Source organism: Myotis lucifugus, unplaced genomic scaffold (assembly GCF_000147115.1).
Source record: "Myotis lucifugus unplaced genomic scaffold, Myoluc2.0 scaffold_320, whole genome shotgun sequence".
Taxonomy (NCBI): Eukaryota; Metazoa; Chordata; class Mammalia; order Chiroptera; family Vespertilionidae; genus Myotis; species Myotis lucifugus.
The window spans coordinates 340,639-363,289 of NW_005871368.1; the positions used below are offsets into that span (position 1 = coordinate 340,639).

General features: G+C 45.1%; 1 protein-coding gene across 6 annotated transcripts in view; it reads right to left on the reverse strand.

The window, feature by feature from the left end:
• Nucleotides 1-353: 353 nt before the first annotated feature.
• STK24 (serine/threonine kinase 24) overlaps nucleotides 354-22,651 on the reverse strand; it is a 54,632-nt gene continuing 32,334 nt past the window's right edge. For 2 of the 6 annotated variants that reach the window (XM_014466060.2, XM_023764203.1), the window contains exons 4-11: nucleotides 21,933-22,041; nucleotides 21,437-21,594; nucleotides 13,888-14,073; nucleotides 11,327-11,472; nucleotides 9,809-9,938; nucleotides 8,537-8,605; nucleotides 7,099-7,235; nucleotides 354-970 (exon numbers count right to left, since the gene is read on the reverse strand). In XM_014466060.2, coding sequence (XP_014321546.1) covers nucleotides 916-970; nucleotides 7,099-7,235; nucleotides 8,537-8,605; nucleotides 9,809-9,938; nucleotides 11,327-11,472; nucleotides 13,888-14,073; nucleotides 21,437-21,594; nucleotides 21,933-22,041 — 990 coding nt within the window. In that variant the 3' untranslated portion in view covers nucleotides 354-915. Of the gene's footprint in view, nucleotides 3,234-7,098; nucleotides 7,236-8,536; nucleotides 8,606-9,808; nucleotides 9,939-11,326; nucleotides 11,473-13,887; nucleotides 14,074-21,436; nucleotides 21,595-21,932; nucleotides 22,042-22,651 lie in introns of all 6 variants that reach the window. The other 4 variants (XM_023764205.1, XM_023764204.1, XM_023764206.1 and 1 more) reach the window with 3 other exon arrangements.

The following is a 22,651-nucleotide window of genomic DNA, read 5'->3' on the forward strand; positions in this document are numbered from 1 at the left end:
AGGCTCCGCCCTCATGACCTAATCACTCCCTCCTAGTGCCATCGCCTGGGCATTAGGATTTCAACATAAATTTGGGGTGGGGGTAAGTTCACTCTATTCCCTCTACACCAGCGATTCTCAACCTGTGGGTCGAGACCCCTTTGGGTGTCGAACGACCCTTTCACAGGGGTCACCTAAGACCATCGGAAAACATATAATTACATATTGTTTTGTGATTAATCACTATGCTTTAATTATGTTCAATTTGTAACAACATGGGGGGTCACCACAACATGAGGAACTGTATTAAAGGGTTGCAGCATTAGGAAGGTTAAGAACCACTGCTCTACACATAAGACACGAACTTACAAAAATCATTGTTTTCTGTGAACTTTATTGACCCTTGCGTGATACAGTACCTGTGCTTAAGAACACACCTTGCAGCACTCCCCATTTATTGCCATATTTTATAGCAGAAATACAGAAGCCGTTTTTTTTTTAAGGAAGAACATATAAAAACGCTTATAAACAGACCATATGTTTTGCCAAAAGAAAGGTACAAATGCTACGTGAAGAATTAGACACTCCACAAGACCAACTTGAGAACAAAACTGTCAGATTCGGAAGGTGTGTGGCACTTGGTTACATCAAGATGGCCCCCTGCCTCGATTTCCAAAAGGTGGTAGCTGTGCTTGTGTGTGAAACCGTCTCCCCCGCTGGGAGCGCCACCACCATCTGCAGTCTCTGGATAAGCTCTCAGCTGCGGGGGTTTGGCATCGAGAGACTTCCGAGTGTTAGTAAATCCATCCTGAACGCTGAGCTCCAGGTCCGGCTGGCTACACACCAACAGCAGTCTACATGGTCGGAGGCAGGTCCCCTGGTAGCTCTGGAACCTGATCTGTCTTTAATAAAGGACTTGACGTGGACACCCAAATGCTAGCCTCCTTGGCTAAAGAACATGCCCTTAAAAACACAAGCTGAGTCTGTGTGTCTACAGAAAGTAACAGATCAGAAGAGATTGTATAAGGAAGTGATCCATTTTAACATTCAGTTAAACCACATCTTTCCCAGGAAGCTACTTCCAACAGAAGATACTTCCAACAAACTAAGAGAGTCGTTTTCTACTTTATCTGGGAGACAGCATTGTGTATCATAATCTAGTGATTGCAGAATATCTACTACCCATTACTCGTATTTAAGATTGGCTTCAGCGTCGTCTTGATATGCCATTGTCCACTGGCAAATTGTAGGAACTTTAAATCAGCTGCTGTCTAGGTTGTCCGTCTTAAATCAGACAAGCACTTTGGGGGAACACTGCTCGTTCTTTGAGTGATTCTCCTGTAATGAGCAAAAGTGATCTTTGGCTTAGGCCTCACAAAGGGAAATCAAAGCTCCCGCACACAGAATACTCTTGGAAACACAAAAGGAAACACAATTTATTGTTCAAGTTAACATCCTTGCTGCAGAATAAGCATGTACAATAAGAATTAGCAATTCAGTTCTGTGGCCCCTAACCAAAGTGTATCCTTTATAGAAATTTCACCCAAATCTACTTCTAATTTAAAAAACAAAATTTAATTTTAGGATTTAAAGCTAGACTCCACTACCAAACCTAAACAATAACCACCCACTCCAACGTCTCTCACTCGGGCTCCGTCCTCTCTCGTTAACTTCCAGGCCACTAGGCCGACAGGTTCCTGACCTTCCATCCCAAAGTTTACCCGGTAACTCCCTTGCCTCCGAAAGTCCTGTCTTCCCCTCAAGAACTGCGACACCAACAAGAGGTGACAATGATTCATATCAAAAATATAAAAGGGCCATGCATACTTCAATCAGACAGTCGAATTGCTGCAAGAACTCTATTCTCATACCACAAACCCAGAGACTGGTGCCCCATTGGCAAGCAAGACCCTGTCACAAGCCAAGAAAAGTAGACACCTGGCTGCCAAGCTAGCGGACACAGGCTCCTGTATGAGAACAAAATAACCCTTAACTGAGGTCCCTGGGAAGAGAGAGCACAATTTTACAAATCAGCAGAATTCAACCCTATCTTCTCAATGACTAATTTTTAAAGTTGCATAGGGAACTGACCTGAACATCCAGCATTTTGAATTTGGGCACTTCTTCCTAGAGCATTCTAAAATGCCTCATCTCACCACACAACCACACACACACACAGCAGGCGCGCTGCCCTCTCGAGTCACGTTTCAGAGAGAGTATGCAAGGAAAGTGTTATAAAATTTATTCATGTGAGCATCCAGACATTTTAGGTGGGAAAGACGATATGCAGCTTTCACTACAAGCTGCAACAAAATCATATGGGAGAACGGACAGCTGGCGCGGCGCTGGCAGTGGAACGATTCCAAACGAATGTGAGACGAGAGCACTTCATTGGGGAGAAACTTAAAATAATAATTTAAAGCTTCATGACACAAGATATGTTCCAATTTAAAACACTAAGAAATAGTACCATCAATGAAAAAGGAAATCAACTTCTAAGTGTACCAAAAGGGTTGTAGGGCAAACGAGGAAAATTTGCATTTGTTGAGGTACAAATAGGAGTGTTCCTTAAGAGGGGCATTAATTATTATTAATGGCAAACCCTGCAAATACAAAATAAAACCCAAATCACTGGTCACATAATTCAAAATTTACATGTAATAAAGGCAAGGCAATAGACTCAAGTTATGGCCTGTCAAATATTTACTCCACTGACATTATCTACAGAAGCACTTGGCCAATTTGTACACAGTGATTCCTTATGCACGCCAAAAGGGTTTCCGTGAAAATGACACTATATACAAATCTGTACACTGAGCCACCAGAGCGATTCTCCGTCTCCCGGGGAGGGAGCACAACTTAAAGCAGGATACCTGAGGTTTCATTTCTTCAGTTGCCTTATCATAATCCCAAATATACATTTCAGGGTGTGTATTTGTTTTTAAAGACACTTTCCTTGATATGTGCACTATGGTTAAAATTAAAAACAAGAATAATAAAATAAAATGATCGCTGGAAGGAGCTGACCCTCCCCACCCATCTAGACTCATCCGGCCAAGGCCAGCGAGGAAGGACGCTGAGGCCTGTATGGGCAGCCTCGGCTGGGCCAGCCCTCGGTGCAGCTCTTCAGCGGAGTCAGCAAAGGCTCTCGTTGACTGTTTAAAAGGAGCAGGATGAAGAAGAAAGAAAAATCAAAACCCCAAATGCCAAAGGAAGTTCAGTGGGACGAAGTTCCTCCACCACTTAGCGAGTATCTAGGAAAAAACAGAGAAATAGAAACAAATGTCATTTCTCAAAATTATAAAATTAATTTGCAAAAATTCAAACAATAACCAAAGTCCTATTAATTTTCATACACTGCCAAGTCATCAAAATATGGAGCAACTATCAATGGATTATTATATAAAGAATTCATAAAAATGAACAAAATCATGTTCCAACAACAAATTTTCCGAGAAGTTAAATTCAGCCACAAAAGAACTGAAAGTATGTAATAAAAAGTGAGACAGTGGTTCAGCCTTTCAGGAGAGAAAACCGTATGACTAAAACAGTAAATGATACACCTTTACTTATAATCAGATTGAAAAATCAGTATTAACCAAAGACAGAGTAAGAGTCCAGGAATGCACAAACATGGCTGGTTTGAGGACCAGTGTAAAGAAACACTTTTGGCCACAAAAAAACTGAGGCTTGCTCAGGTCCCCTCCTTCCTGAAATGGTCGCTTGGGTTTTCTGTAATTACAGTAATTAGGAAGCACTCTGATGTCCAACAACAGAGAAATGGTTATGTAAATTAACCGCCTGAATAAAATAACATATTAGAAATTGTAATATTTAAGCAATGCAATCTATACACAAATCAATAAGTGTGCGCAAAATTGTACAGTTTTACAATCTGTTTATCCCAAACACATACAAAAGAATGCCCCAAAAAGTATGTGTGCACTATACTTTTCAGAAATGTAAAAAATTAGTAAGTTCACGACATTTATAATAATGGAAGGCAATGCACAAAAAATGTTGATAATGGGCTAGAATAGTGGGATCATGTATACTTTCTTCTATTTTCCAATAATCCCACAGTATTGTCTTGCTTTGGAATATAAAAAAGGGAGCGGTGAGGGTGCGAGGTCCCCTCATGGCCAGGATTCCCTCAGACACCTCAAAACCGACCCAGTCACAGCAGATGCCTGAGGACACGTTTAACGGGACTTACGTAAGTATTCCAACCTAGAGCTCCTCTTCCCAGGCAGTTACAATACTCAGCACTCTGCCAGAGAACAAGTGCTCCCACAAGATCCCCCTGAAAGGCTTGCTTTAGCCACAGATCCTAAGGCTCACATTTCAAGAAACATAAATGCCGAAGTCCTGGGAGGAGGAGATCCACACAAAGGATCCACACGTTAACTCAACCAAGACCTACGGGAAACCTTGGAAATGCTTTAGAAAAGGCGGTTCTCGTTTTTGAGGTGATCCACTGCCTAATGCATCTGGGAATAGTAAGTATGAGGCATGAGCAAGGGCCTCTGTGGTTTGGCAGCATCTGGGTGAGGGACACACAGGAAGAGCTTGGGGATCCCAGGAGGAGTAAGTGGACAGTACCAGCCAAGGCCTGGGGGAAGCAGATAAGGACCCCGGAAGCTGAGGAGGAGACAGGATTCGCACACCAAGAAGGAAAGAGACACAAGCAAGACCCGTCCGGGGAAGACAAAGAGTGCCGACTCAGCACGTCTAAGGCATCACTGGAAAGTAAAACTTCAAGCACAATGTGGACAGTGGGCAATTATATCTGCATTGTACATGGCTGCTGAGCACCTGAAAGGTGGCGGTTCACATTTGAATGTGTGTGAATGTAAAACACACACTGGACTGCAAAGACTTGCTACTGAAACAAATGTGAAATACCTCACTGATGATGGTAATACTGATTACATGTTAAAATGAGATTTTGGATGCAATGGGTTAAAAAACATAAAACTAATTTCACTTGCTCCTTTTTTTACTTTTTTTAAAATCCTCACCTGAGGATATGTTTTTTTAATTGATTTTAGAGAGAGGAAGGGGGAGAGGGAGAGGAACATTGATCGGTTGCCTCCCTTATGAACCCCCGACCAGGGACTGAACCAGCAATCTGGGTATGCACATGGACCGGAATCAAACCTGCAACCTTTCGCTGTACATGAGGACAACTCCAGCCAACTGAGCCACCTGGCCAGGACTTTACAATTGTTTTATTTTTTCACTTTTTTAAAATGTGGCTACTAGAAAATTTTAAATTCTGTATAGTTCACATTATTTTTCTATTAGACGGCACTGGTACAGATCAACTCATTTCAGCAACTAAAGAAAGCGGAACAGAGGGACAGACCAATTAAACACACAGGCCACCACCCGAGCCCTGTAGCTGCAGGGAAATCAAGTTACGTATATAAATTACTAACAATTTCAAGCAATTTGGGACAATGTGGAAAATATCAGTCCTAAAAAGTGACACTACAAAAGCAGAAAACAAAACCCAAAACAAGATAATGCCACTGGTTTCTGGGTTAGTTCTATCTGTTTGAGATTTAAAGGTGTTTTTTAATCAGAAGTAAATGTCACTAAAATGAGCTGGGAAGTGATACCAAGTTTCTTTGAGAAATTAAGAAAAACAGACCATTATTAAGTAACTAGAGGCCCAGCGCACGAAATTCGTGCACTGGTAGGGTCCCTTGCAGCTGCCGGCCAGGCATTCCCATCCTTCCCCCGGCTGGTCCTGCCCCATGGTCAAACTCCCAGATGAATTCTCGTCAAGGGGACAATTTGCATACTATGCTTTTATTATATAGGATAGGAGAAAAGCTTATGGGATGCTAAGATAAAACATTTGATGAATCTTAGAACAAAGCTATGTTAGATATTAACTGCCTACACACAGTGGATAGATACCCACAGACATGGGAACAACAGTGCTTGTGTGAGGATAAAGTGACCTCTTTATTCTATTTTCCTTTATTTCTATAATTCATTAGTATCAAAAGGGTCAGGGCAGAGATAACATTTCTGCCTATTGCCTCAAAATTGAAGGTGGCCAAGTAAAGTCTTAATTCTCTAGCCTAAACTTTAGAGCAAGTTGGAAAGTTGGGATGTCTTTGACAAAGGAACCTGAGCGTTAGGAGAACACACCTGCAGGGTCAGAAATAAGGTTTTCTCTGGATGCCCCTTTAGAGGACTCTTCCCAGGACATCAGGTGGCCCCTTCCATCACGTCTAAGAAGTGGCCAAGGGGACCCACATACCCCAAACTTCTTCACATACTGTCAAGCCGACCCCTCAGAAGAGACCTGCAAGGCTCCTAATGGTCACCGGGGCCCTGCCATCATTTGGAAGTGACTCAGTAGCCTGGACAAGTCACCTGGAAGGTGGATGTCAAAGCAGTGACATGACTCATGCTCAGGAGTGTTGAAGGTTTGGGGAGTGGAGGAGAGATGGAGCCACACCTCCGTTCTCTCCAAACACCCCCAAATGACCGTACTTATGCTGGGGGTTGGGGCAGTCAAAGTGACCTCCTCCACAGGAGACCCTAAAACAAGTTCAAGAGAGTGGGTAGGGAGACCCGGATCACTCCTCCTCACGGCAATCAGGGCCACCCGTGGGTGCAGGGAGCACCCCGCAGGTCGGTCAGTGCACACAGGTCAGGCCAAGTCGAGAACCAGCACAGCCCACGGAGAATCACACACCGCATCCATTCTCACTGGACTCGCCAAGCCCAAACTTCTGGAATTTTTGGACATTTGACTTTAAAACCAAATGGAGAATTACCAACATATATATGGCTAAGGACTGTATAACTAGGCTGCATCATTAGAGCAGACAGATATTATGTGCCACAAAGTCCTGCGGTCCTTCCTAGTCGTTTCCAGATTTGTATCCTTCATGCACATGATTTTCAGAACTGAGAACAAGAAGGTAACAGAACAGACTAGGAACAAAGCGCCCAGCTGGCAAAGGGAGGGAAGCAGAGCAGTCCATTTGAAGGGCCCCACACCCGGCCTATGAAAGCACAGGGCAAGCGTGGTGCGCCTCCGCGGGGCTCTCTCCCGGGAGGCAGGGACCTCGCTGCAGGGCTGGCGGCAGTAACCTCTGGAGCCGCTGCACGAGCTGGGCCACCATGGTGTCCGAGATCCCAGGGCACGCCTCTTCCGCCAGGTAGATGGCCCCTCGCAGTTCTTCTATGGACCCCATGTTACCACCACATGCTTGGCTCTTCTCCTTCAACTTAAAAGACACAAACGTCAACAGCATGACACACACGAGCACAGGAGCCAATGAGCATCTGTTCCAGAGAGAAACACAACGTGTGGACCACAGTGGCTCCAGCCATACGAGTCCTGGCAGGGACCCAGCGCAGCCACTGGTTCACTTCCCATTCCTCTCAATGAACAGTGTTTGGATGCTGAGAACACTGTATAGAAAGGCGTTAGTCAGACTTGAACCCCTACCTGCACTAGAGTGAACAGAGACAACTGGTGTCCTGTGCCCCTTTTCAAATCTGATGACAGGCTGTCCCGCTTTCTTTTTCCATTTCAACCCAACTTATACCAGAAAAGTAATTTCAAAATTACTCAGTCCGCAGGTCGACGCTCTATCCACTGAGCCAAACCGGTTTTGGCATTTTGGTCCTCTTTTCTCAAAATATTCTAGTTCGTGTAAATAAGTACCAGCCCTAAATTCTGGGATCTGTATGCCCCTCCTAGCACTTCTGCTCCCATGAGAACCATTCCACAGTCTGCAGGCTCCTCCCTCATTGTAAGGTCAATTCAGTCCCTCAGGAATGCGGCAAACGTGCAATGCACAGGGCGGCTGCTCAGGGCAAGACGCAGCCAGGGCAGGACTGAGAGCCCTCAGCGCAGGCTGCAGGTGGCAGCAGCAGAGAAAACATGACCTCCTCGTCAGGAGTCCCCTCCTCAATATCATCTTTAACAGTTCATAAAACAGCTTTGGCTCTTCCAGCTGTTATGAACACATGCTATCATTCCCCGCATCAGTCTCATTCTGCAAATAATGCTTTCTCCTCCCCGGGAAAGGTCATGCAGCACCTGGGAAGCCTGGCCTGCGAGTTTACTATTAGGTTAGCCGGGAAAAAATCATTACAACCAGGATTAATTCATTAATTCTGAATAATGACTTCAGAATAGTTTCTTCGAGTGCCCAATAACAAACAGCTTCAGACAAATGAGAAAATACACGCCATTTTCCCTAATCGCCTGTTTGATCCTGGAGAAGTGACAACAGCAGGGTCGCAGGAAAGCAAGGGAGCATCTAGACAACCTGAAGGACCAATCTTCCAAACAACATACAAAGGAACAAAATGGGCCCTGGCCGGCACTGCCCAGGGTTAGAGCATCGGCCTGCACCTCCTGCTGGTCCTCAACTCCCAGATTCCACTGGCAACACTCCCCCTTCTTCCTCTCCCTTCTCACCTCCTCCCCTCCTGGCACTTCTGCTCCCATGAGAACCATTCCACAGTCTGCAGGCTCCTCCCCTCCCCCCTCTACCCCCACAGCTGGGCATCTTACCTCTGCAAACAGAGGAGAAATAATTGTAGATAAACACTGAGAGAAAGGCCTCTTTGGGATGTCTTTCATCTTGGGGAAGAAAAAAAAGCTAATTAGAAATATTTGATATTTACAAAAATTCAATCAACTTCAGACAGGTGCTACCCAAGGATAATGTAATTTATGAAGTGATCCCCCGATAAGTCTAGCACCCATCTGACACCAGCCACAGCAAATACATGAGTGACTATATTCCCTATGTGCTCTCCATCCCCGGGACTATTGGTACTTCCAATCTGTACTTCTTGATCCCTTCACCTTTTCACTCAGTCCTCCAGCCCTCCTTCTATCTGGCAACCATCAGTTTATTCTATGAGTTTGTTTCTCTGTTGTCCATTTATTTATTTTTAGATTCCACATGTAAGTGAAATCATATGGTATTTGTCTTTCTCTGACTGACTTATTTCATTTAGCATAAATACCCTCTAAGTCCATCCACGTCACAAATGGTAAGATTTTGTTCTTTTTTTATGACAGGAATATAGTCCATTGTATATATGTACCACATCTTTATCCATTTATCTACTGATGGGCACTTAAGTTGCTTCCATATCTTGCCTATTGTAAATAACGCTGCAATGAACATAGGAGTGCATATATTCTTTCAAATTAGTGTTTTGGATTTCTTCAGATAAATACTCAGAAGTGGAACTGCTAGATCATATGGTAGTTCTATTTTAATTTTTTGAGAAACCTCCATACTGTCTTCCACAGTGGCTGCACCAGTCTGCATTCCCACCAACAGTGCACGAGGGTTCCCTTTTCTCTACATCCTCACCAGCACTTGTTGTTTGCTGATTTGTTGAATATAGTCATTTTACAAGTGTGATACACCACCGTGGTTTTAATGACTTAATAAAACTTAATCCCAAAATTCTAGTAACTTACATGAATAGCCATATATGCAAAATAGGGACAGTCCTGTCAAGAGAGCTAGAAAGTCATTTCATACGTGAAACCTCACCCACTCCCGTACCCCATAATTCCCACTGTATTTTCAAGTGTCAGGAAATGCTGATCCCACAGAAGGGCAGGCCTACAGAGAGCAGACATCAGCATTGTAGGTCTGACTTTGCGTAATCAGTCGGACAAAATCTCCTGCTCTGACAATTCACTGTCAGCAAAACTCCAAAGCAGGCCACCATGAGGGGCCACCTCACCCTGAGAGAAAGGTGACTGAAAATGCCGCTGACTGGTCACAAGTGTTGGTCCCTCTCATACCAGCAAACATACCTTATTTCTGTCTAAATCCGATGGCTGAAGAGTTCCATTCTCAAGACTCTTTGGATCTTTCTCTCGGATCGTGAAGATCCAGTCGCTAGAATCGCTGCCTCCAGATGCTTGACCATCCGTGTCCGTTTCCCTTAACACAGAAATCCAGGAGGACCCGTGATGAGCTGCTCTGCGGGGCTAGGACCCATGGTGGCCTCTCAAACCCCAACTGAGCACTTAGGCTGCCCAGCTTCCCACGCAGGCCTTCTCCGTCTCACCCTCACACCCCACACCAACTTCCACTCTTCCCATCCCCCACCAGTGACACTCACTCCCAGTCCCTCTTGGGCTTCACAAGACAATCCTGCCTCCCAACTCAGAGACCAGAGACCATCAGAGTGTGAACCCCACAACGTCCCACAATGCCTGCTGCAGCCACGCCTTCCCGTCCCCCCATCTCCCCAATGAAAGCAGCATTAACTTCCCCAATAGGACAAACTGAATTTCTTCTGACCCACGTCATTCACAGGCTCAGCCTTTATGCTGGCATTTCCTAAGATTTGGTGATGGGCCGCAGGGCCCTTTCTCACTCTGCAGATATGCTGCGAAGGACACCATTTGTTCTCATGGCTCCAATGACCAGGGTGACTCTAAATCTGTAGCATCTGCCAAGACCTCTCTCCCAAACTCACCCTCAGAGCCACTCTCAACTGGACACACCCTCTCGGACACCCTATCAGAACTCGAACACGTCCCACACAACTCGGTTTCCTCCCCAGACCAGCCTCTTCTCCAGCGGCACTCGCCACATGCCGAAGCCTGGACTGTCTCCTCCTTTCCCCAAAGCCATGGCCAGACTCCCCGTTCATCTTTCCATCCCCAGTGCTACCACCCTAATCTCAGCGTCTAGACCTCAACAATTCCTGATCCGTGGTTCTCCTCATTTGATAATGGAATCGCCTGGCGACCTTGAGAAAACACTGGGTCTCATCCCGACATGCGGATTCCTTTCCCCTTTATGTCAGAGTCATGAGCCCAGCTTTCCCCTAAAATGGCCCTCCACCCAATTCATCCTCAGCTAATGGAATTCCTAGGTGCTTAACTTGACACCGGTTTTTAGTAGCTTCCCGGTACAGCGCTGTTACAGTGCGAAGCCTCTACCAAAACACAACACGGAATCACAAAAACATGCATTCATATCCTCTTAAAATATACATTTAAAGCAGTCTCATCTGATCAGTGTTTTAAGAGCACGAGGTATAACCAAAGAAAAAGAAACCAGTCAAGTTCCGTTGACGCAGTTTTATCACACAGGCTTTCTGCGGAAAAACTCGGTAACACGAGGAGAGCCAGCAACCTGGACTGTCTTTAAGAAAAAATAAAAGGAAAGGAACCCAAAGCCCACCCCAAAGAAAAGACTAGAATAAACACCACATTCTCGCAGGCCAGCTGCTCAGGCACAGCGCAGTCAGGACGCACAGTCAGGGGCACATGCTCTGGCTCGCACACACTCGAACAACTGGGACGACGGAGACTTACGTGTCAGAGTCTTCTGAGCTGGAGTCTTCATGGCTCTGCTCGGCCTTCCACCGCTTGTACCTGTCGATTAGCTCCGTCAAGTAGGATGTTTTCTTCGCATTGCGTATTATAAACTTGTGCTTCAGTAACTCCTTTGCCGTGGGTCTCTGGGAAACAAACCACCAAACAATGCAAACTGAAAAAGCATGAGATGAAGTCCCTGCCTTCCACTTGATTCCACCCCAACAGTCAGACTTCTGCCTCAAAAGGTCAAACAGCCTTGGCTGGTTTGGCTCAGGGATTACAGCGTCGGCCCTTACACCCTAGGGTCATGGGTCCAATTCCCGGTCAAGGGCTCATACTTCTCAGTTGTAGGTCCCCTAGCCCCAGTGGAGGCGCCTGTGGGAGGCAACCAATTGATGTTTCTTTCTTTCTTTCTCCCTCTCCCTCCTCCCCCCCCCTCCCTTCCCCTCTCTCTCCCTCCACTTCCACTCTATTAATTAACGGAAAAAATATTCTCAGGTGAGGATTAAAAAAAAAAGTCACAACCACACTAATACCTAAAGAGCAAGTTCTACTTCAAACGTTTTTCCCCCTAAGACCTATTCAAAGAATAAGCCATTCAGCACCCGTGCGTGGGACTCTGTGTACAGTAGCATTTAGTATCTGATGTTAAATTCTCAGAAAACGACTCAATTTAGGTAGAAAATGCTCCAGAAAATTTCACAGAAATCATCCAAAGGAGCTAGAATATGCCTCCTAGATTCTATAAAACATTTTATTGCAAATGCTGGCAAGAAGAGAAAACATGTTTCGTATTACCTTGTTAACTTACTATATTAATATTTGGCTCCATCCCCCAAAATAAGAAAAATGTTCATTTGGATTCATCTAGAAGAAACTACAAAGGAGCCAGGAGATTCCTTTTTCTTGGTTGCTCAAAGAGTACTGAGTTCTCAGTCATCCAGCCCTAATTTAGAAATGCTGGTTTCTCAGGTCTGCCTCTTTCCTTGTGGTCCAATGAGAACTTCGTCCGGCCCTGGGCTCAGGATGGCCACAGCCAGACAGCATGCTTTGACCGTGGCCAACTGCTCTGCCCTTGAGGTTGGCAAAACCAATTACAGGGAACATGCTTCCCAAGGCAGCTGAGTGAAGCCCAAATTGGAGCAGGCAGGGGGAACACACAAACACCACAAGTCAGACTAAGCTGCCGCTTACTCTGAATTTCTAAAGCTTTATTAACAAGAGGTAGGGATATTTCTCACATTTAAGCTTGTGAAAAACATGGGCCACCTCAGGTATTTCCCACTCCCTGTCCACAGGACTGTGAAACTCCAAGCATCTCAGAAGTGCTTGCATTCTCAGCTTCTCATCCTTCTCTCGGTCCATCTGGGGTCAAGGCCGGGGTGGATATATGTACACCGGCAAGCAAGCCAATACTGGAAGTATGGGTTTTTGTTGTTTTTTAAAATATATTTTTATTGATTTCAGAGAGGAAGGGAGAGGGAGAAATAGAATCATCGATTGGCTGCCTCCTGCACACCCCCTACAGGGGATTGAGCCTGCAACCTGGGCATGTGCCCTGTCCAGGAATCAAACTGTGACCTCCTGGTTCATAGGTCGACGCTCAACCACTGAGGCACACCGGCTGGGCTGGAAGTAGGTTTTTAATGGGAAGATGTAGATGTGTGTGGGTGTAACTTCTGGGTGCTGGTGCCTCGTGACTAGGAACTAACAGCATGATGTAAATTTCAGAGCACTGTGGCAATGGAGAACAGCAGCCCCACACAACCAATGGTTGGTGTACTTTGCAACCCCTTGAGGATCTCAGAATAGGTTGCACTCGCCATTCAATTCCTTTACCAAAACTGGCATAATATTAGAAAACCATTGTGCTCTTGTAAAACTAATCACCCATTTTTAGATAAGAGTTCATGAAAAGAAGGGGGGTTCCAGCTAACCCTGCTAGAAAATCCATAGAGAAAACAAGGACATATGGTGCTATACACAACACCAAAATATACAGATAACTTGCAAAATAATGTCCTAATTCAGAGAGAAAATTAGGCTGAAGCTATGTAGTCGGCACTGCTACATGGCTCTGCCAGAGTCCCTCAAACATAAAGAAGGGGGTGGGGGGCAAAGTGGGTGGTTCATTTATATTTTATTTGCCTTTCTTTCCTGACACATACCAAGAAGAAACTGAAAACATTTACTTTAAAAATTATTTAGCCATTATTTTTCAGGCCAGACTTTGCGATTATTAAAAATAGCTTCATAATTTATAGCCTGACCTACCACTATAAAATGAAAAAGTTATTATTACACATATAATATTAAGGAGAATAGTCTTCAAGCTCAATGAGGTATGAGATGCTAAAAAATAAATTTTATCCTTCAAAGATAAACAATAAAAACATATTTTCAATGCAAAGAAATCAATCATACCCGTGTAAAAAAAGAAAACAAATGAGACTTTGAAGACAGCTGACATTAGTGATAAAAGAAATTCCAGTAAGATGGATTTAGACCAAGTCGGGCCACACATGAAGAGATGTGGGCCATTCTGATCGGAAACTCACAAAGCTCGGCTCCTTATTCAAACAGGCCTCCACAAACTCCTTGAGGGGTTTGCTGTAGTTTCCTTCCAGCGTCGGAGGGTTGTTCTTTGGAATGAGGAATAAAACCTTCATGGGGTGCAGCTCAGAATGAGGTGGTTCCCCTTTTGCAAGCTCTATAGCTGTTATGCCCAGGGACCAGATGTCTGCCTGCAACAAAAAAGGATCTTTAGAGAAGCATCAAGCAGGAGTAAATTCAAATAAATATACTTGTGGGATGGGGAGAGAGAGAATACATCTCAACGAACTTTTAAGGTTTTGAAAACAAGAAAATAAGAAAGATAAGCCTTTGGTTTAATTTCAAAATAAGCAACACACAGGAGAAAATAATACACAGAACAGCTTCTATCTCTGTACTGAAGGTGGCTTTACCAGTACTCCTCTTCCACTTGCTGTTGGAGGTATAATGCATTCAATGTCAATGGAGGCCCCCCGAGGCAGTCAACAGGAGGTAGTCAGAGGTGAGCAGAGAGGGCAGACGGGGGAGTGAGGTGTGTTTGCCAGTCAGGCAGTGCTCAGGACTAACATAATGCTCCGAGTTAAGTGCTAGCTTTACCAGCAGAGTCTCATGACCTCAGACAAAGATCTAACCTCTGAGCCTAGTTCCCTCATCTGTAAAACAGGAATAACAACAAGTGGCTATGCAAGGTGCCTAACACAGCACTCAGAACTTATGTTCAAACACACAAAGAAGTGGAAAATACTTGTAAAATGCACCCCATTTATCTAGCATTTGAATTCAATAATCATTAACACTTACCATAAGTTTTAGCTGTTATTCACCATCGTACATAGCAGATAAAAAACATCATGACATTTTCCTTGAATACCTCAGTTTACCAATTTAAGGGCTTTTTACTACTATCAACATTTAAAATTAACAATAACTCCTTATCATATAATAATTCAATATTATGTAATAATTTAATATCATGTAATAATTTTCTCAACTGCTCAAAAGTCTTTTCATGGTTGGTTACTTTGAATCAGGATCCAAACAAGGCCCAGACGCTACAACTGATTGTTAGGTGGCCTAAGGCTCCTTTAACCTGGAGCAGTTCACTCCCTGTCTCCCCAGTATCACTGACTTGAGGAAGAAATAGGCCTCAATTCTGGATTTGTCTGGTTTCTTCCTGGTGTCATTTAATGTGTTCTACTCCTGGGTTTCCTGTCAATACCCAGTGATTCATTAAGTCTGTAGGCTTGGTCAGACTCACTGTTGGGAGGAGTTAGGGGGTGCCAGTGTCCAGATGCCTGATCCTCCTCTTGCCCAGCCCCCACTTGTGGCCTTGCAGGGGATGGGGGCCAAGCCCTCCACTGTCCTCAGTCTAGTACAGCTTCTCTGCTCTTGTCACTGCACTGTAAACCCACCATAACTCCAGGCAATTAAGTGAGAACCTATAAATCTCTCACACTCACACTACAGCAAGGAGATAGAAAGCCTGAAGCCCCATTCAGGTCATTTTCCACCTTTAACTACCTGGAAAGGATTCATCTGTCATGTTCCCGCAATCCTAGTGAGTATGAGAAACCCTCACTACCATCTCCCTGGCACATATATGCCAGGCCTATCACATACCCTATATTCTCCTGTTCTCAGGGAAGGCCGGAATATGCAAGCTCTAAATTCTTTGTACATTTTACTAGATGAACCAGTATCAGGAGCAATATGCCTGTTTTCCTTCTATCTGCAACCTGCACTCTGCTTTATCTTACCTGTGTATTATTTTTAAATGACTATTCCAGAGTCCCTCCCTCCCAGGAGGAGGAAGATGGGTGCCCGTAGTGAGCACCCATAACTGGAGTGGCAGGAGGACCTGCCTCGTGTGCAGGTACAGGAGTGAGGGCAGCATGCACGAGCAGAGGAGGCAGCGAGGATGGACAGCACGACTCTCCTGCCACAGCAACCCCTCTACCCAGCAGGTTCCTTCCTAAAGTCTGTATGGTTCCTATCCGTCTGCTACTCTACCCGCCCCCACAACTGGATTTCACCAGAGCTGCTGCTGTTGGCAAAGCCTGCTACTCAGCCTGCCTCCCACTGAGCGGCTGCAGGACCTTTGTCCAGATGACCTCTGATGGGTGTACCTCCAGACCGCTCTGCACCCGGTACCACTTAAACCCACTCCGAAGCTAGAAGGCCCCGGCCGATGGCGTGTCTGCTGGCAGTCTGTCACGATGTGTGGGCACGCATTTCCCTGTGGTCAGAGGGCTTGCTATTGGGTGCCACGCCAGACAATACCCAAACAGGCAGCAAGACTTTGAGGACCTGGCACCCGCTTCCACCTGCCAGGATGGACCAACCGACGTTAACCAAGGAAACAGCATCCCAGCCCCACCCGTTACGCAGCCAAGTCTCCAGAGAAGAGCAGGGGCATCACTCACTTGCTCCCCTGGGAGTCGCCAGCAGAGCCCTGTCAAGACAAAGCACATGCCAACCTCCAAGGCAGCCAGCCTAGCCAGGAACTGGAGTGTCACCCAGCCTCTCGGGACCCTTCTCTATACCCTCCTACATCACCAAGTGCCGGGTGTGTGGCTCCCGACATCTCGGCGCCCTGGGTCGCCCCTCAGCCCTCCTGCCTGGCTTAGTTCAGAGCTCCCTCTCCTGGGACTTCTGTAGGGGGCTCCTAAAGTGTCTTCCTGACTGCAGGATCCCTCTGCAGACACCGAACACACTCCTGACTGACTTAGAAACCTCGACTGGCACGCGAATAAACGGCAAGCAATTTGGCATCATATATCAAAAGCCATAAAAACATCCAAACTTGTTAAAACCAATTAATTCCGCTTCTAGGAATCTATCCTAAATAAATACATTTTAGATTTAGAAAATGGCATCTGCTGCCAAATATATTCAATGGCAGCTTTACTTACACTAAGCCTTAAGAATGACTAAGCTGATGTGGCACATAACTTATTGAAGTACCAAGCACTCGACAACAATGACACCGATCCGGAATCATACATGCAACTGAGTTTGTCTTATGACCGTACCTAGGAAATAGGGCATCAGATGCAGAATATGTGTCTGCGTTTTAAAATATGTTATGTGGGGGAAGGACAGACATTTCCAAAGCAATTAAAGTTCAAGTATAAGAAGAGACTCGTTATCCACAGAAACCAGAAACACCCATCAGAAAGGATATATGCACCCCTATGTTCATAGCAGCACAATTTACCATAGCTAAGATTTGGAAACAGCCCAAGTGCCCATCAGCAGATGAGTGGATTAAGAAACTGTGGTACATCTACACAATGGAATACTATGCTGCTGTAAAAAGGAAGGAACTCCTACCATTCACAACAGTATGGATGGACCTGGAGACCATTATGCTGAGTGAAATAAGCCAGTTGGAGAAAGATAAATATCACATGATCTCACTCATTTGTGGAATATAATGAACAACTTAAACAGATCCAGAGACAGAGAAGCATCGATCAGACCATCAAACCTCAGAGGGAAGGCAGGGGAGGATGGGGAGAAGGGGGAGAGATCAACCAAAGGACTTGTATGCATGCATATAAGCATAGCCAATGGGCACAGACACTAGAGGGGTGAGGGCATGAGCGGGGGAGGGGGAGGGGCAATGGGGGGAATAAGGACACTTATGTAATACCTTAATCAATAAAGAAAATAAATCAATTTTTAAAGAAAACAAACAGGATTTTCAATATGAGTTCAAGTCAAAAGCTGTGAGGGGCTAGTGCTTTGCACTGTAGACATTTGTGAACAGATGTTTTCCTATGTGAACGGTTCTAGGGGGCACAATCCTAAGTGACAACACAGAGTAACTGTTGCTGATGACCAAGGATTCTCTCTCAATGGGGCTGCAGGTTGAGTGGGTACCAATATCCAACATTCTAAATCCCTGCAATACCAATCACTGCAATCTTTAAGTAGAAGTAAGCTGGCTACAAATCTGCGGCCAATGCAATTTGAGTAGCATAAAAAATAGTGCATACAAAATATTCTAGAAGGAACCACAGTCAACTCTATAATCAAGAGGAAGAGGGGGAAACCCTGGAAAACCCAAATCACAGTTATAACCAGTCAAAAAATAGATCAAAATGGATTTAATATAAATGATTTACTTAATTAGATGCAATACTTAGGTACGCTTTTATAAGCAGCATCTAGAGGTATAAAGATCACTTGTGCTACACAGCAATTATATGATTGGTCCAAAAGGGCGCCATCGTAACTACATGCTAAAATAAAGCCCATCCTTCCCCCACCTCCAGGGCTCCTTACAGCAGGGTCTGTGGGCAAATACTGATCCTGCACAGGGCCAGGGAGGCCGGTGGCTCAGCATCAGGTTGGGGAGGGCCAGTTCTGCACTGCAGTGGACGGGCCACCTGCAGACTCCAGCAACCACCGTGTTTTCACTCATCTTTAACTATTTTATTTTTCCTTTAACACATCACTCATTTCCACTTTTCACCACGGTCAGACTGCCAACGGTTATTTCAGAGATGACTGGATACCAAAATGATGTAGCTTGTGCTTGGGTGGTAGGGCTACAGATGGTTCTCTTTTCATCTCATTTTTTCCCCCCGTATTTTCCAGATTAAAGCGTATGTACTGCTTTTGAGACCAAAATGGGAAGAGTTACTTACAGGAGAATACTGACACTGGCCTCTCAGTGTCTGCAGGATGTCGTTTCACTTAACAGGCAAGTCACATCCTCTGGCCTCATCCCCTAGCAAATTCTTCACCACACGTACAATCCAAATATGAATGCCCTGCCTTTCCTACATGGACGTGGGCCAAACGTCCTCCCCTTATCTTTGAGGGGCTGAAAAGCCCTAAGTCTGACTCCTTGCTCAGCTCATTCTGATGTACCTCACTCAGCCCCCTGCACTCCCGCTTACCTGTGAGAGCACCTGACACCCAGCACTGCCATTACTCACTGAAGAAGTAAATTATTTAGCACAGCACACAGCACTGGGTACAACTACAGTGAAGATCGAATGAATGAGTACAGAGAAAAGGACATGAAACAGCCAACGTTTTCACCCAAGTCCAATCCATTTCCTGACACACCATCGTAATAACCTTACAAAGGAAGGGGGCGGGGGTGAAAGTTCTGCAGCCCAAGACCCTGCTCTAGCAAGGAAAGCAAAGGCTTCCTTGTCAGAGAGCAGAGTTTTCTGCCTTAGCACCACCTTCAAAGTCTGAGGTCTTCTTAAACAAACTAAGCTGCCTAAGTCCCCTTCATAATAACAGTAACAGTTATGATGAAGGTTCTTCAGACATACGGGCTCTCATGACTTAGTAATGCTGAGCTCAGGTTAAGAACTGAGGTCGACAGTAAGATGCCCTGCATGTGCAATCTCAGACGGAACACCTAAGCAGCCCAGACAAGTGACAAAGGGTCAAAGATACTGGTTGAAGAACTGGTTGTGTTAAATAAATAAGCTTGTAGATATATACGTAAAACTAAGCCTTGGTCCCCTTTTTGTTTGGTGAGATGAAGATGCTAGTGAGGCAGATAAATCCCTTTCTCTTCCCAGCCTGACCCTCCTTTGCGAATCAGCGTGTGTACCCAGATGGAACGGCCTGCATCTCTTCATGTGTTGCCTGACTTTAGATCCATCTTATTGGAATTTCAATGAGTTCAAGTCAAAAGCTATGGAACCTAGTGCTTTGCACTGCAGACATTTGTGAACAGATGTTTTCCTATGTGGATGGTTCTAGGTGGCACGACCCTAAGTGACAAAACAGTAACTGTTACTGATGACCAAGGACTCCTTCTCAATGGGGCTGCGGTTGAGTGACGTGCTTTCATGATGATGTAGCAGAACCTGCTACTCTGCAGCTGTTAAGCTCTTTACCTGTAACACAGAGACCCGTAGGGAAAACGTCCACAAGGAAGAATGGGAGGGAGAATGGGAAAGAAGCTGAGTTGAGTTCGTGTTATCAGGAGACCAGGGTGGCCACCACGGCTACAGTGCCCCTCTAAACATAAACAGCCGTCAGGCAGGTCTCGGTGAGGGTGGCAGTCACTGGAAGGATATTTCACAAAGCAACTCCGAAAAGGCCTTTTGTCAGGCACTGTTCTTAACAAGAGCTGCTAGCCCAGAGTCACAACTAATGAGAGTGTGTGTGACATCATCCCCAAGGGCCCAGCCTCTGGAACCCCACTTCTGATAAACCCCAAGACTCAGGCATAGAGCAAAATTTCACATAAGCATATTTTCACACATGGTTCCCAGTAAAGAGTCAATAGAAAAATTTTTTAAGATGTTTTAAAAAACAGTCACTGGGTATAATCCAAGCCAGTGGTCAGCAAACTGCGGCTCGTGAGCCACATGCGGCTCTTTGGCCCCTTGAGTGTGGCTCTTCCACAAAAAACCACATGCGGGCGCACACGTACAGTGCGATTGAAACTTCGTGGCCCGTGCACAGAAGTCAGTATTTTGTGGAAGAGCCACACTCAAGGGGTCAAAGAGCCGCATGTAGCTCACGAACCGCAGTTTGCCGACCACTGATCGAAGCAAATGAAAGATTTAGCTTTTAACCTAAGACAGAGGAAAAGGTAACTAAAGGTCAGTGACAGTTTCTTGAGCTCCCAAACCAAGTGTGCATTTCCTGTGAGTTTGCACCTTTTATCTACCTAAAAAGAATAGTGCAACTTCTACTGATCAGATAAGAGCATTTGATCTTGATAAGAACGCCAGGAAAAAGGGTGGCAACGCTCCACAGAGAAATCTCCATGCTCAGAGGCTGCCTTTGGCAACAAACACCCAGAGACCCCGCACTAGGGAGAAAGACGGGAGGGAGAAGGTCTCAGGCAGCCTTTTCCTTTCTCCCTCACCCTTTTCCTTTCTCCCTCTCCCTCTTTCTCCTTCTCCTTCTCTCTAAAATCAATAAGCATGTCCTTGGGTGAACATTAAAAAAAAGAGAGGTTGGAAAAAGGGAATTATAATTCTGCCTCATGTTGGTTAGGAGCCTGAGAGAGTAACAATCCTAACTGGGTACTAAAACTAATGACAAGAAGGTTCTGTAGCAACCTCTAAAAGCATTATTCCATTTCTGTTTCTCTTGTGGGATCCTCTTTCTGTCCTTGCCCCTTAAATATCATTCAGAGTTCTGTCCACAGCCCTCTTCCTTCACCCACTCCACTCAGGCCTCAACTATCACCCATACACAAACAGCCCCCGAGCCCTCTCTGTGGACCCACACTCCACATGTTGCTCCACTGGGTGCCTTTACCGTGGCCACCACCTTGATCCTCTGTCCCTCCACAACCACCTTCAAACACACTTTTCTCGGTGCTCCCCACCACCACTACCACCAAGCAGACATTACGCTAAAAACCTCACTGACTGTGGGCTGGATAAACAAAGGGTATTGCAGGTGACAGAGAAGAAACCTGCTTTTAACCAAAGTCCAAGAACGACCTTTCTGACCTACTTCAAGGTGCAGTCTTCACTCTCCCTGGAAGAGCTGTAAGGTGAAAATACAAGAGGAGGAACTCTCCAGACCCAGGGATGGTGAAGCGTCGGCTGTTACCTTTGAGTCGTAGGCCGACTGTTTGATGACTTCAGGTGCCATCCAGAAAGGGGTGCCCACGAAGGTATTTCTCTTTATCTGGGTATCTGTCAGCTGGCCTGCCACTCCAAAATCAGCCAGCTTCACCTCTCCGTGTTCAGAGAGCAGAACATTGGCAGCTGCAAAATAAAACCAAGATGCCTCCTGATATTGTTGCTGTATTGTCCCGTCCATGATCATTTTGGGGATGTTTCCGTCCTCTCCTCAGCGAGATCATGTGCTCAACAAGAACAGGCAACAAGGCTATGCTTCTGAGCAGACAGCCCTCCACCCACCCAGGCATGCTGCAGGGACACTGAGAAACACACAGACAGCCCTCCACCCACCCAGGCATGCTGCAGGGACACTAAGAGACACACGGACAGCCCCCCTGGAGAAGGAAAGCACCGCTTTACTCTGCAGCACGGTCCGATCCACCTGAGGTTTTCAAAGCAATAAAAACAAGATGCTTTCTTACCTTTAATGTCTCTATGAATTTTCTTCTCCGAATGCAAATAATCAAGTCCTTTTAGTATTTCTCTTAATATAGTAGCAATCTGAGTTTCATCTAAAGGCCCAGGTTCTAACTAACAAAACAAAAAAAGGTGTTAAAGTTACTTATATGATTCTAAGACATTTGAAATTATAAAACAGTCAATACCCATGTTAAATGGACAATAATGAAAATCTACTTCAAAACAGGCATTTTGTCCAGACGATTAAAACCTACTTAAAGGGCTCCAAAACAACAATAAAACAGAAAATGACTTTGCTGAGTGAAGCAAAGCCGGCTAAGAACTAAAGTAGGGTAGGGCCAGTGAGAAAGTCCGTGGTCAGCCACACTGTGTTGGGCCATAAGGGATTTTAGTCCAGAAAGCAAAGCCCAGAGACTCCCAGTACCTGCTGGGTAGGGTACGAAGCAGCGTGGCTCTGTCCTACATGTGTAATGGTAATCAAAACACAGTCGTCCAAAGGGAAGGCCGAGGAGCCCACTGCTTTCTGAGAATGTCCCTGCTCCACAATTTTTTAAACCTAAAATTTAAAGCTGGGGGAACACAGCTAAAAGAACTCAATTCCCAACGACTGGATTTTTGTATTTATATATATATATATATATATATATATATATATATATATATATATATATATATGTATAAAATATTATCCCAAATAGGTAATAATTACCTCTGAAACTTT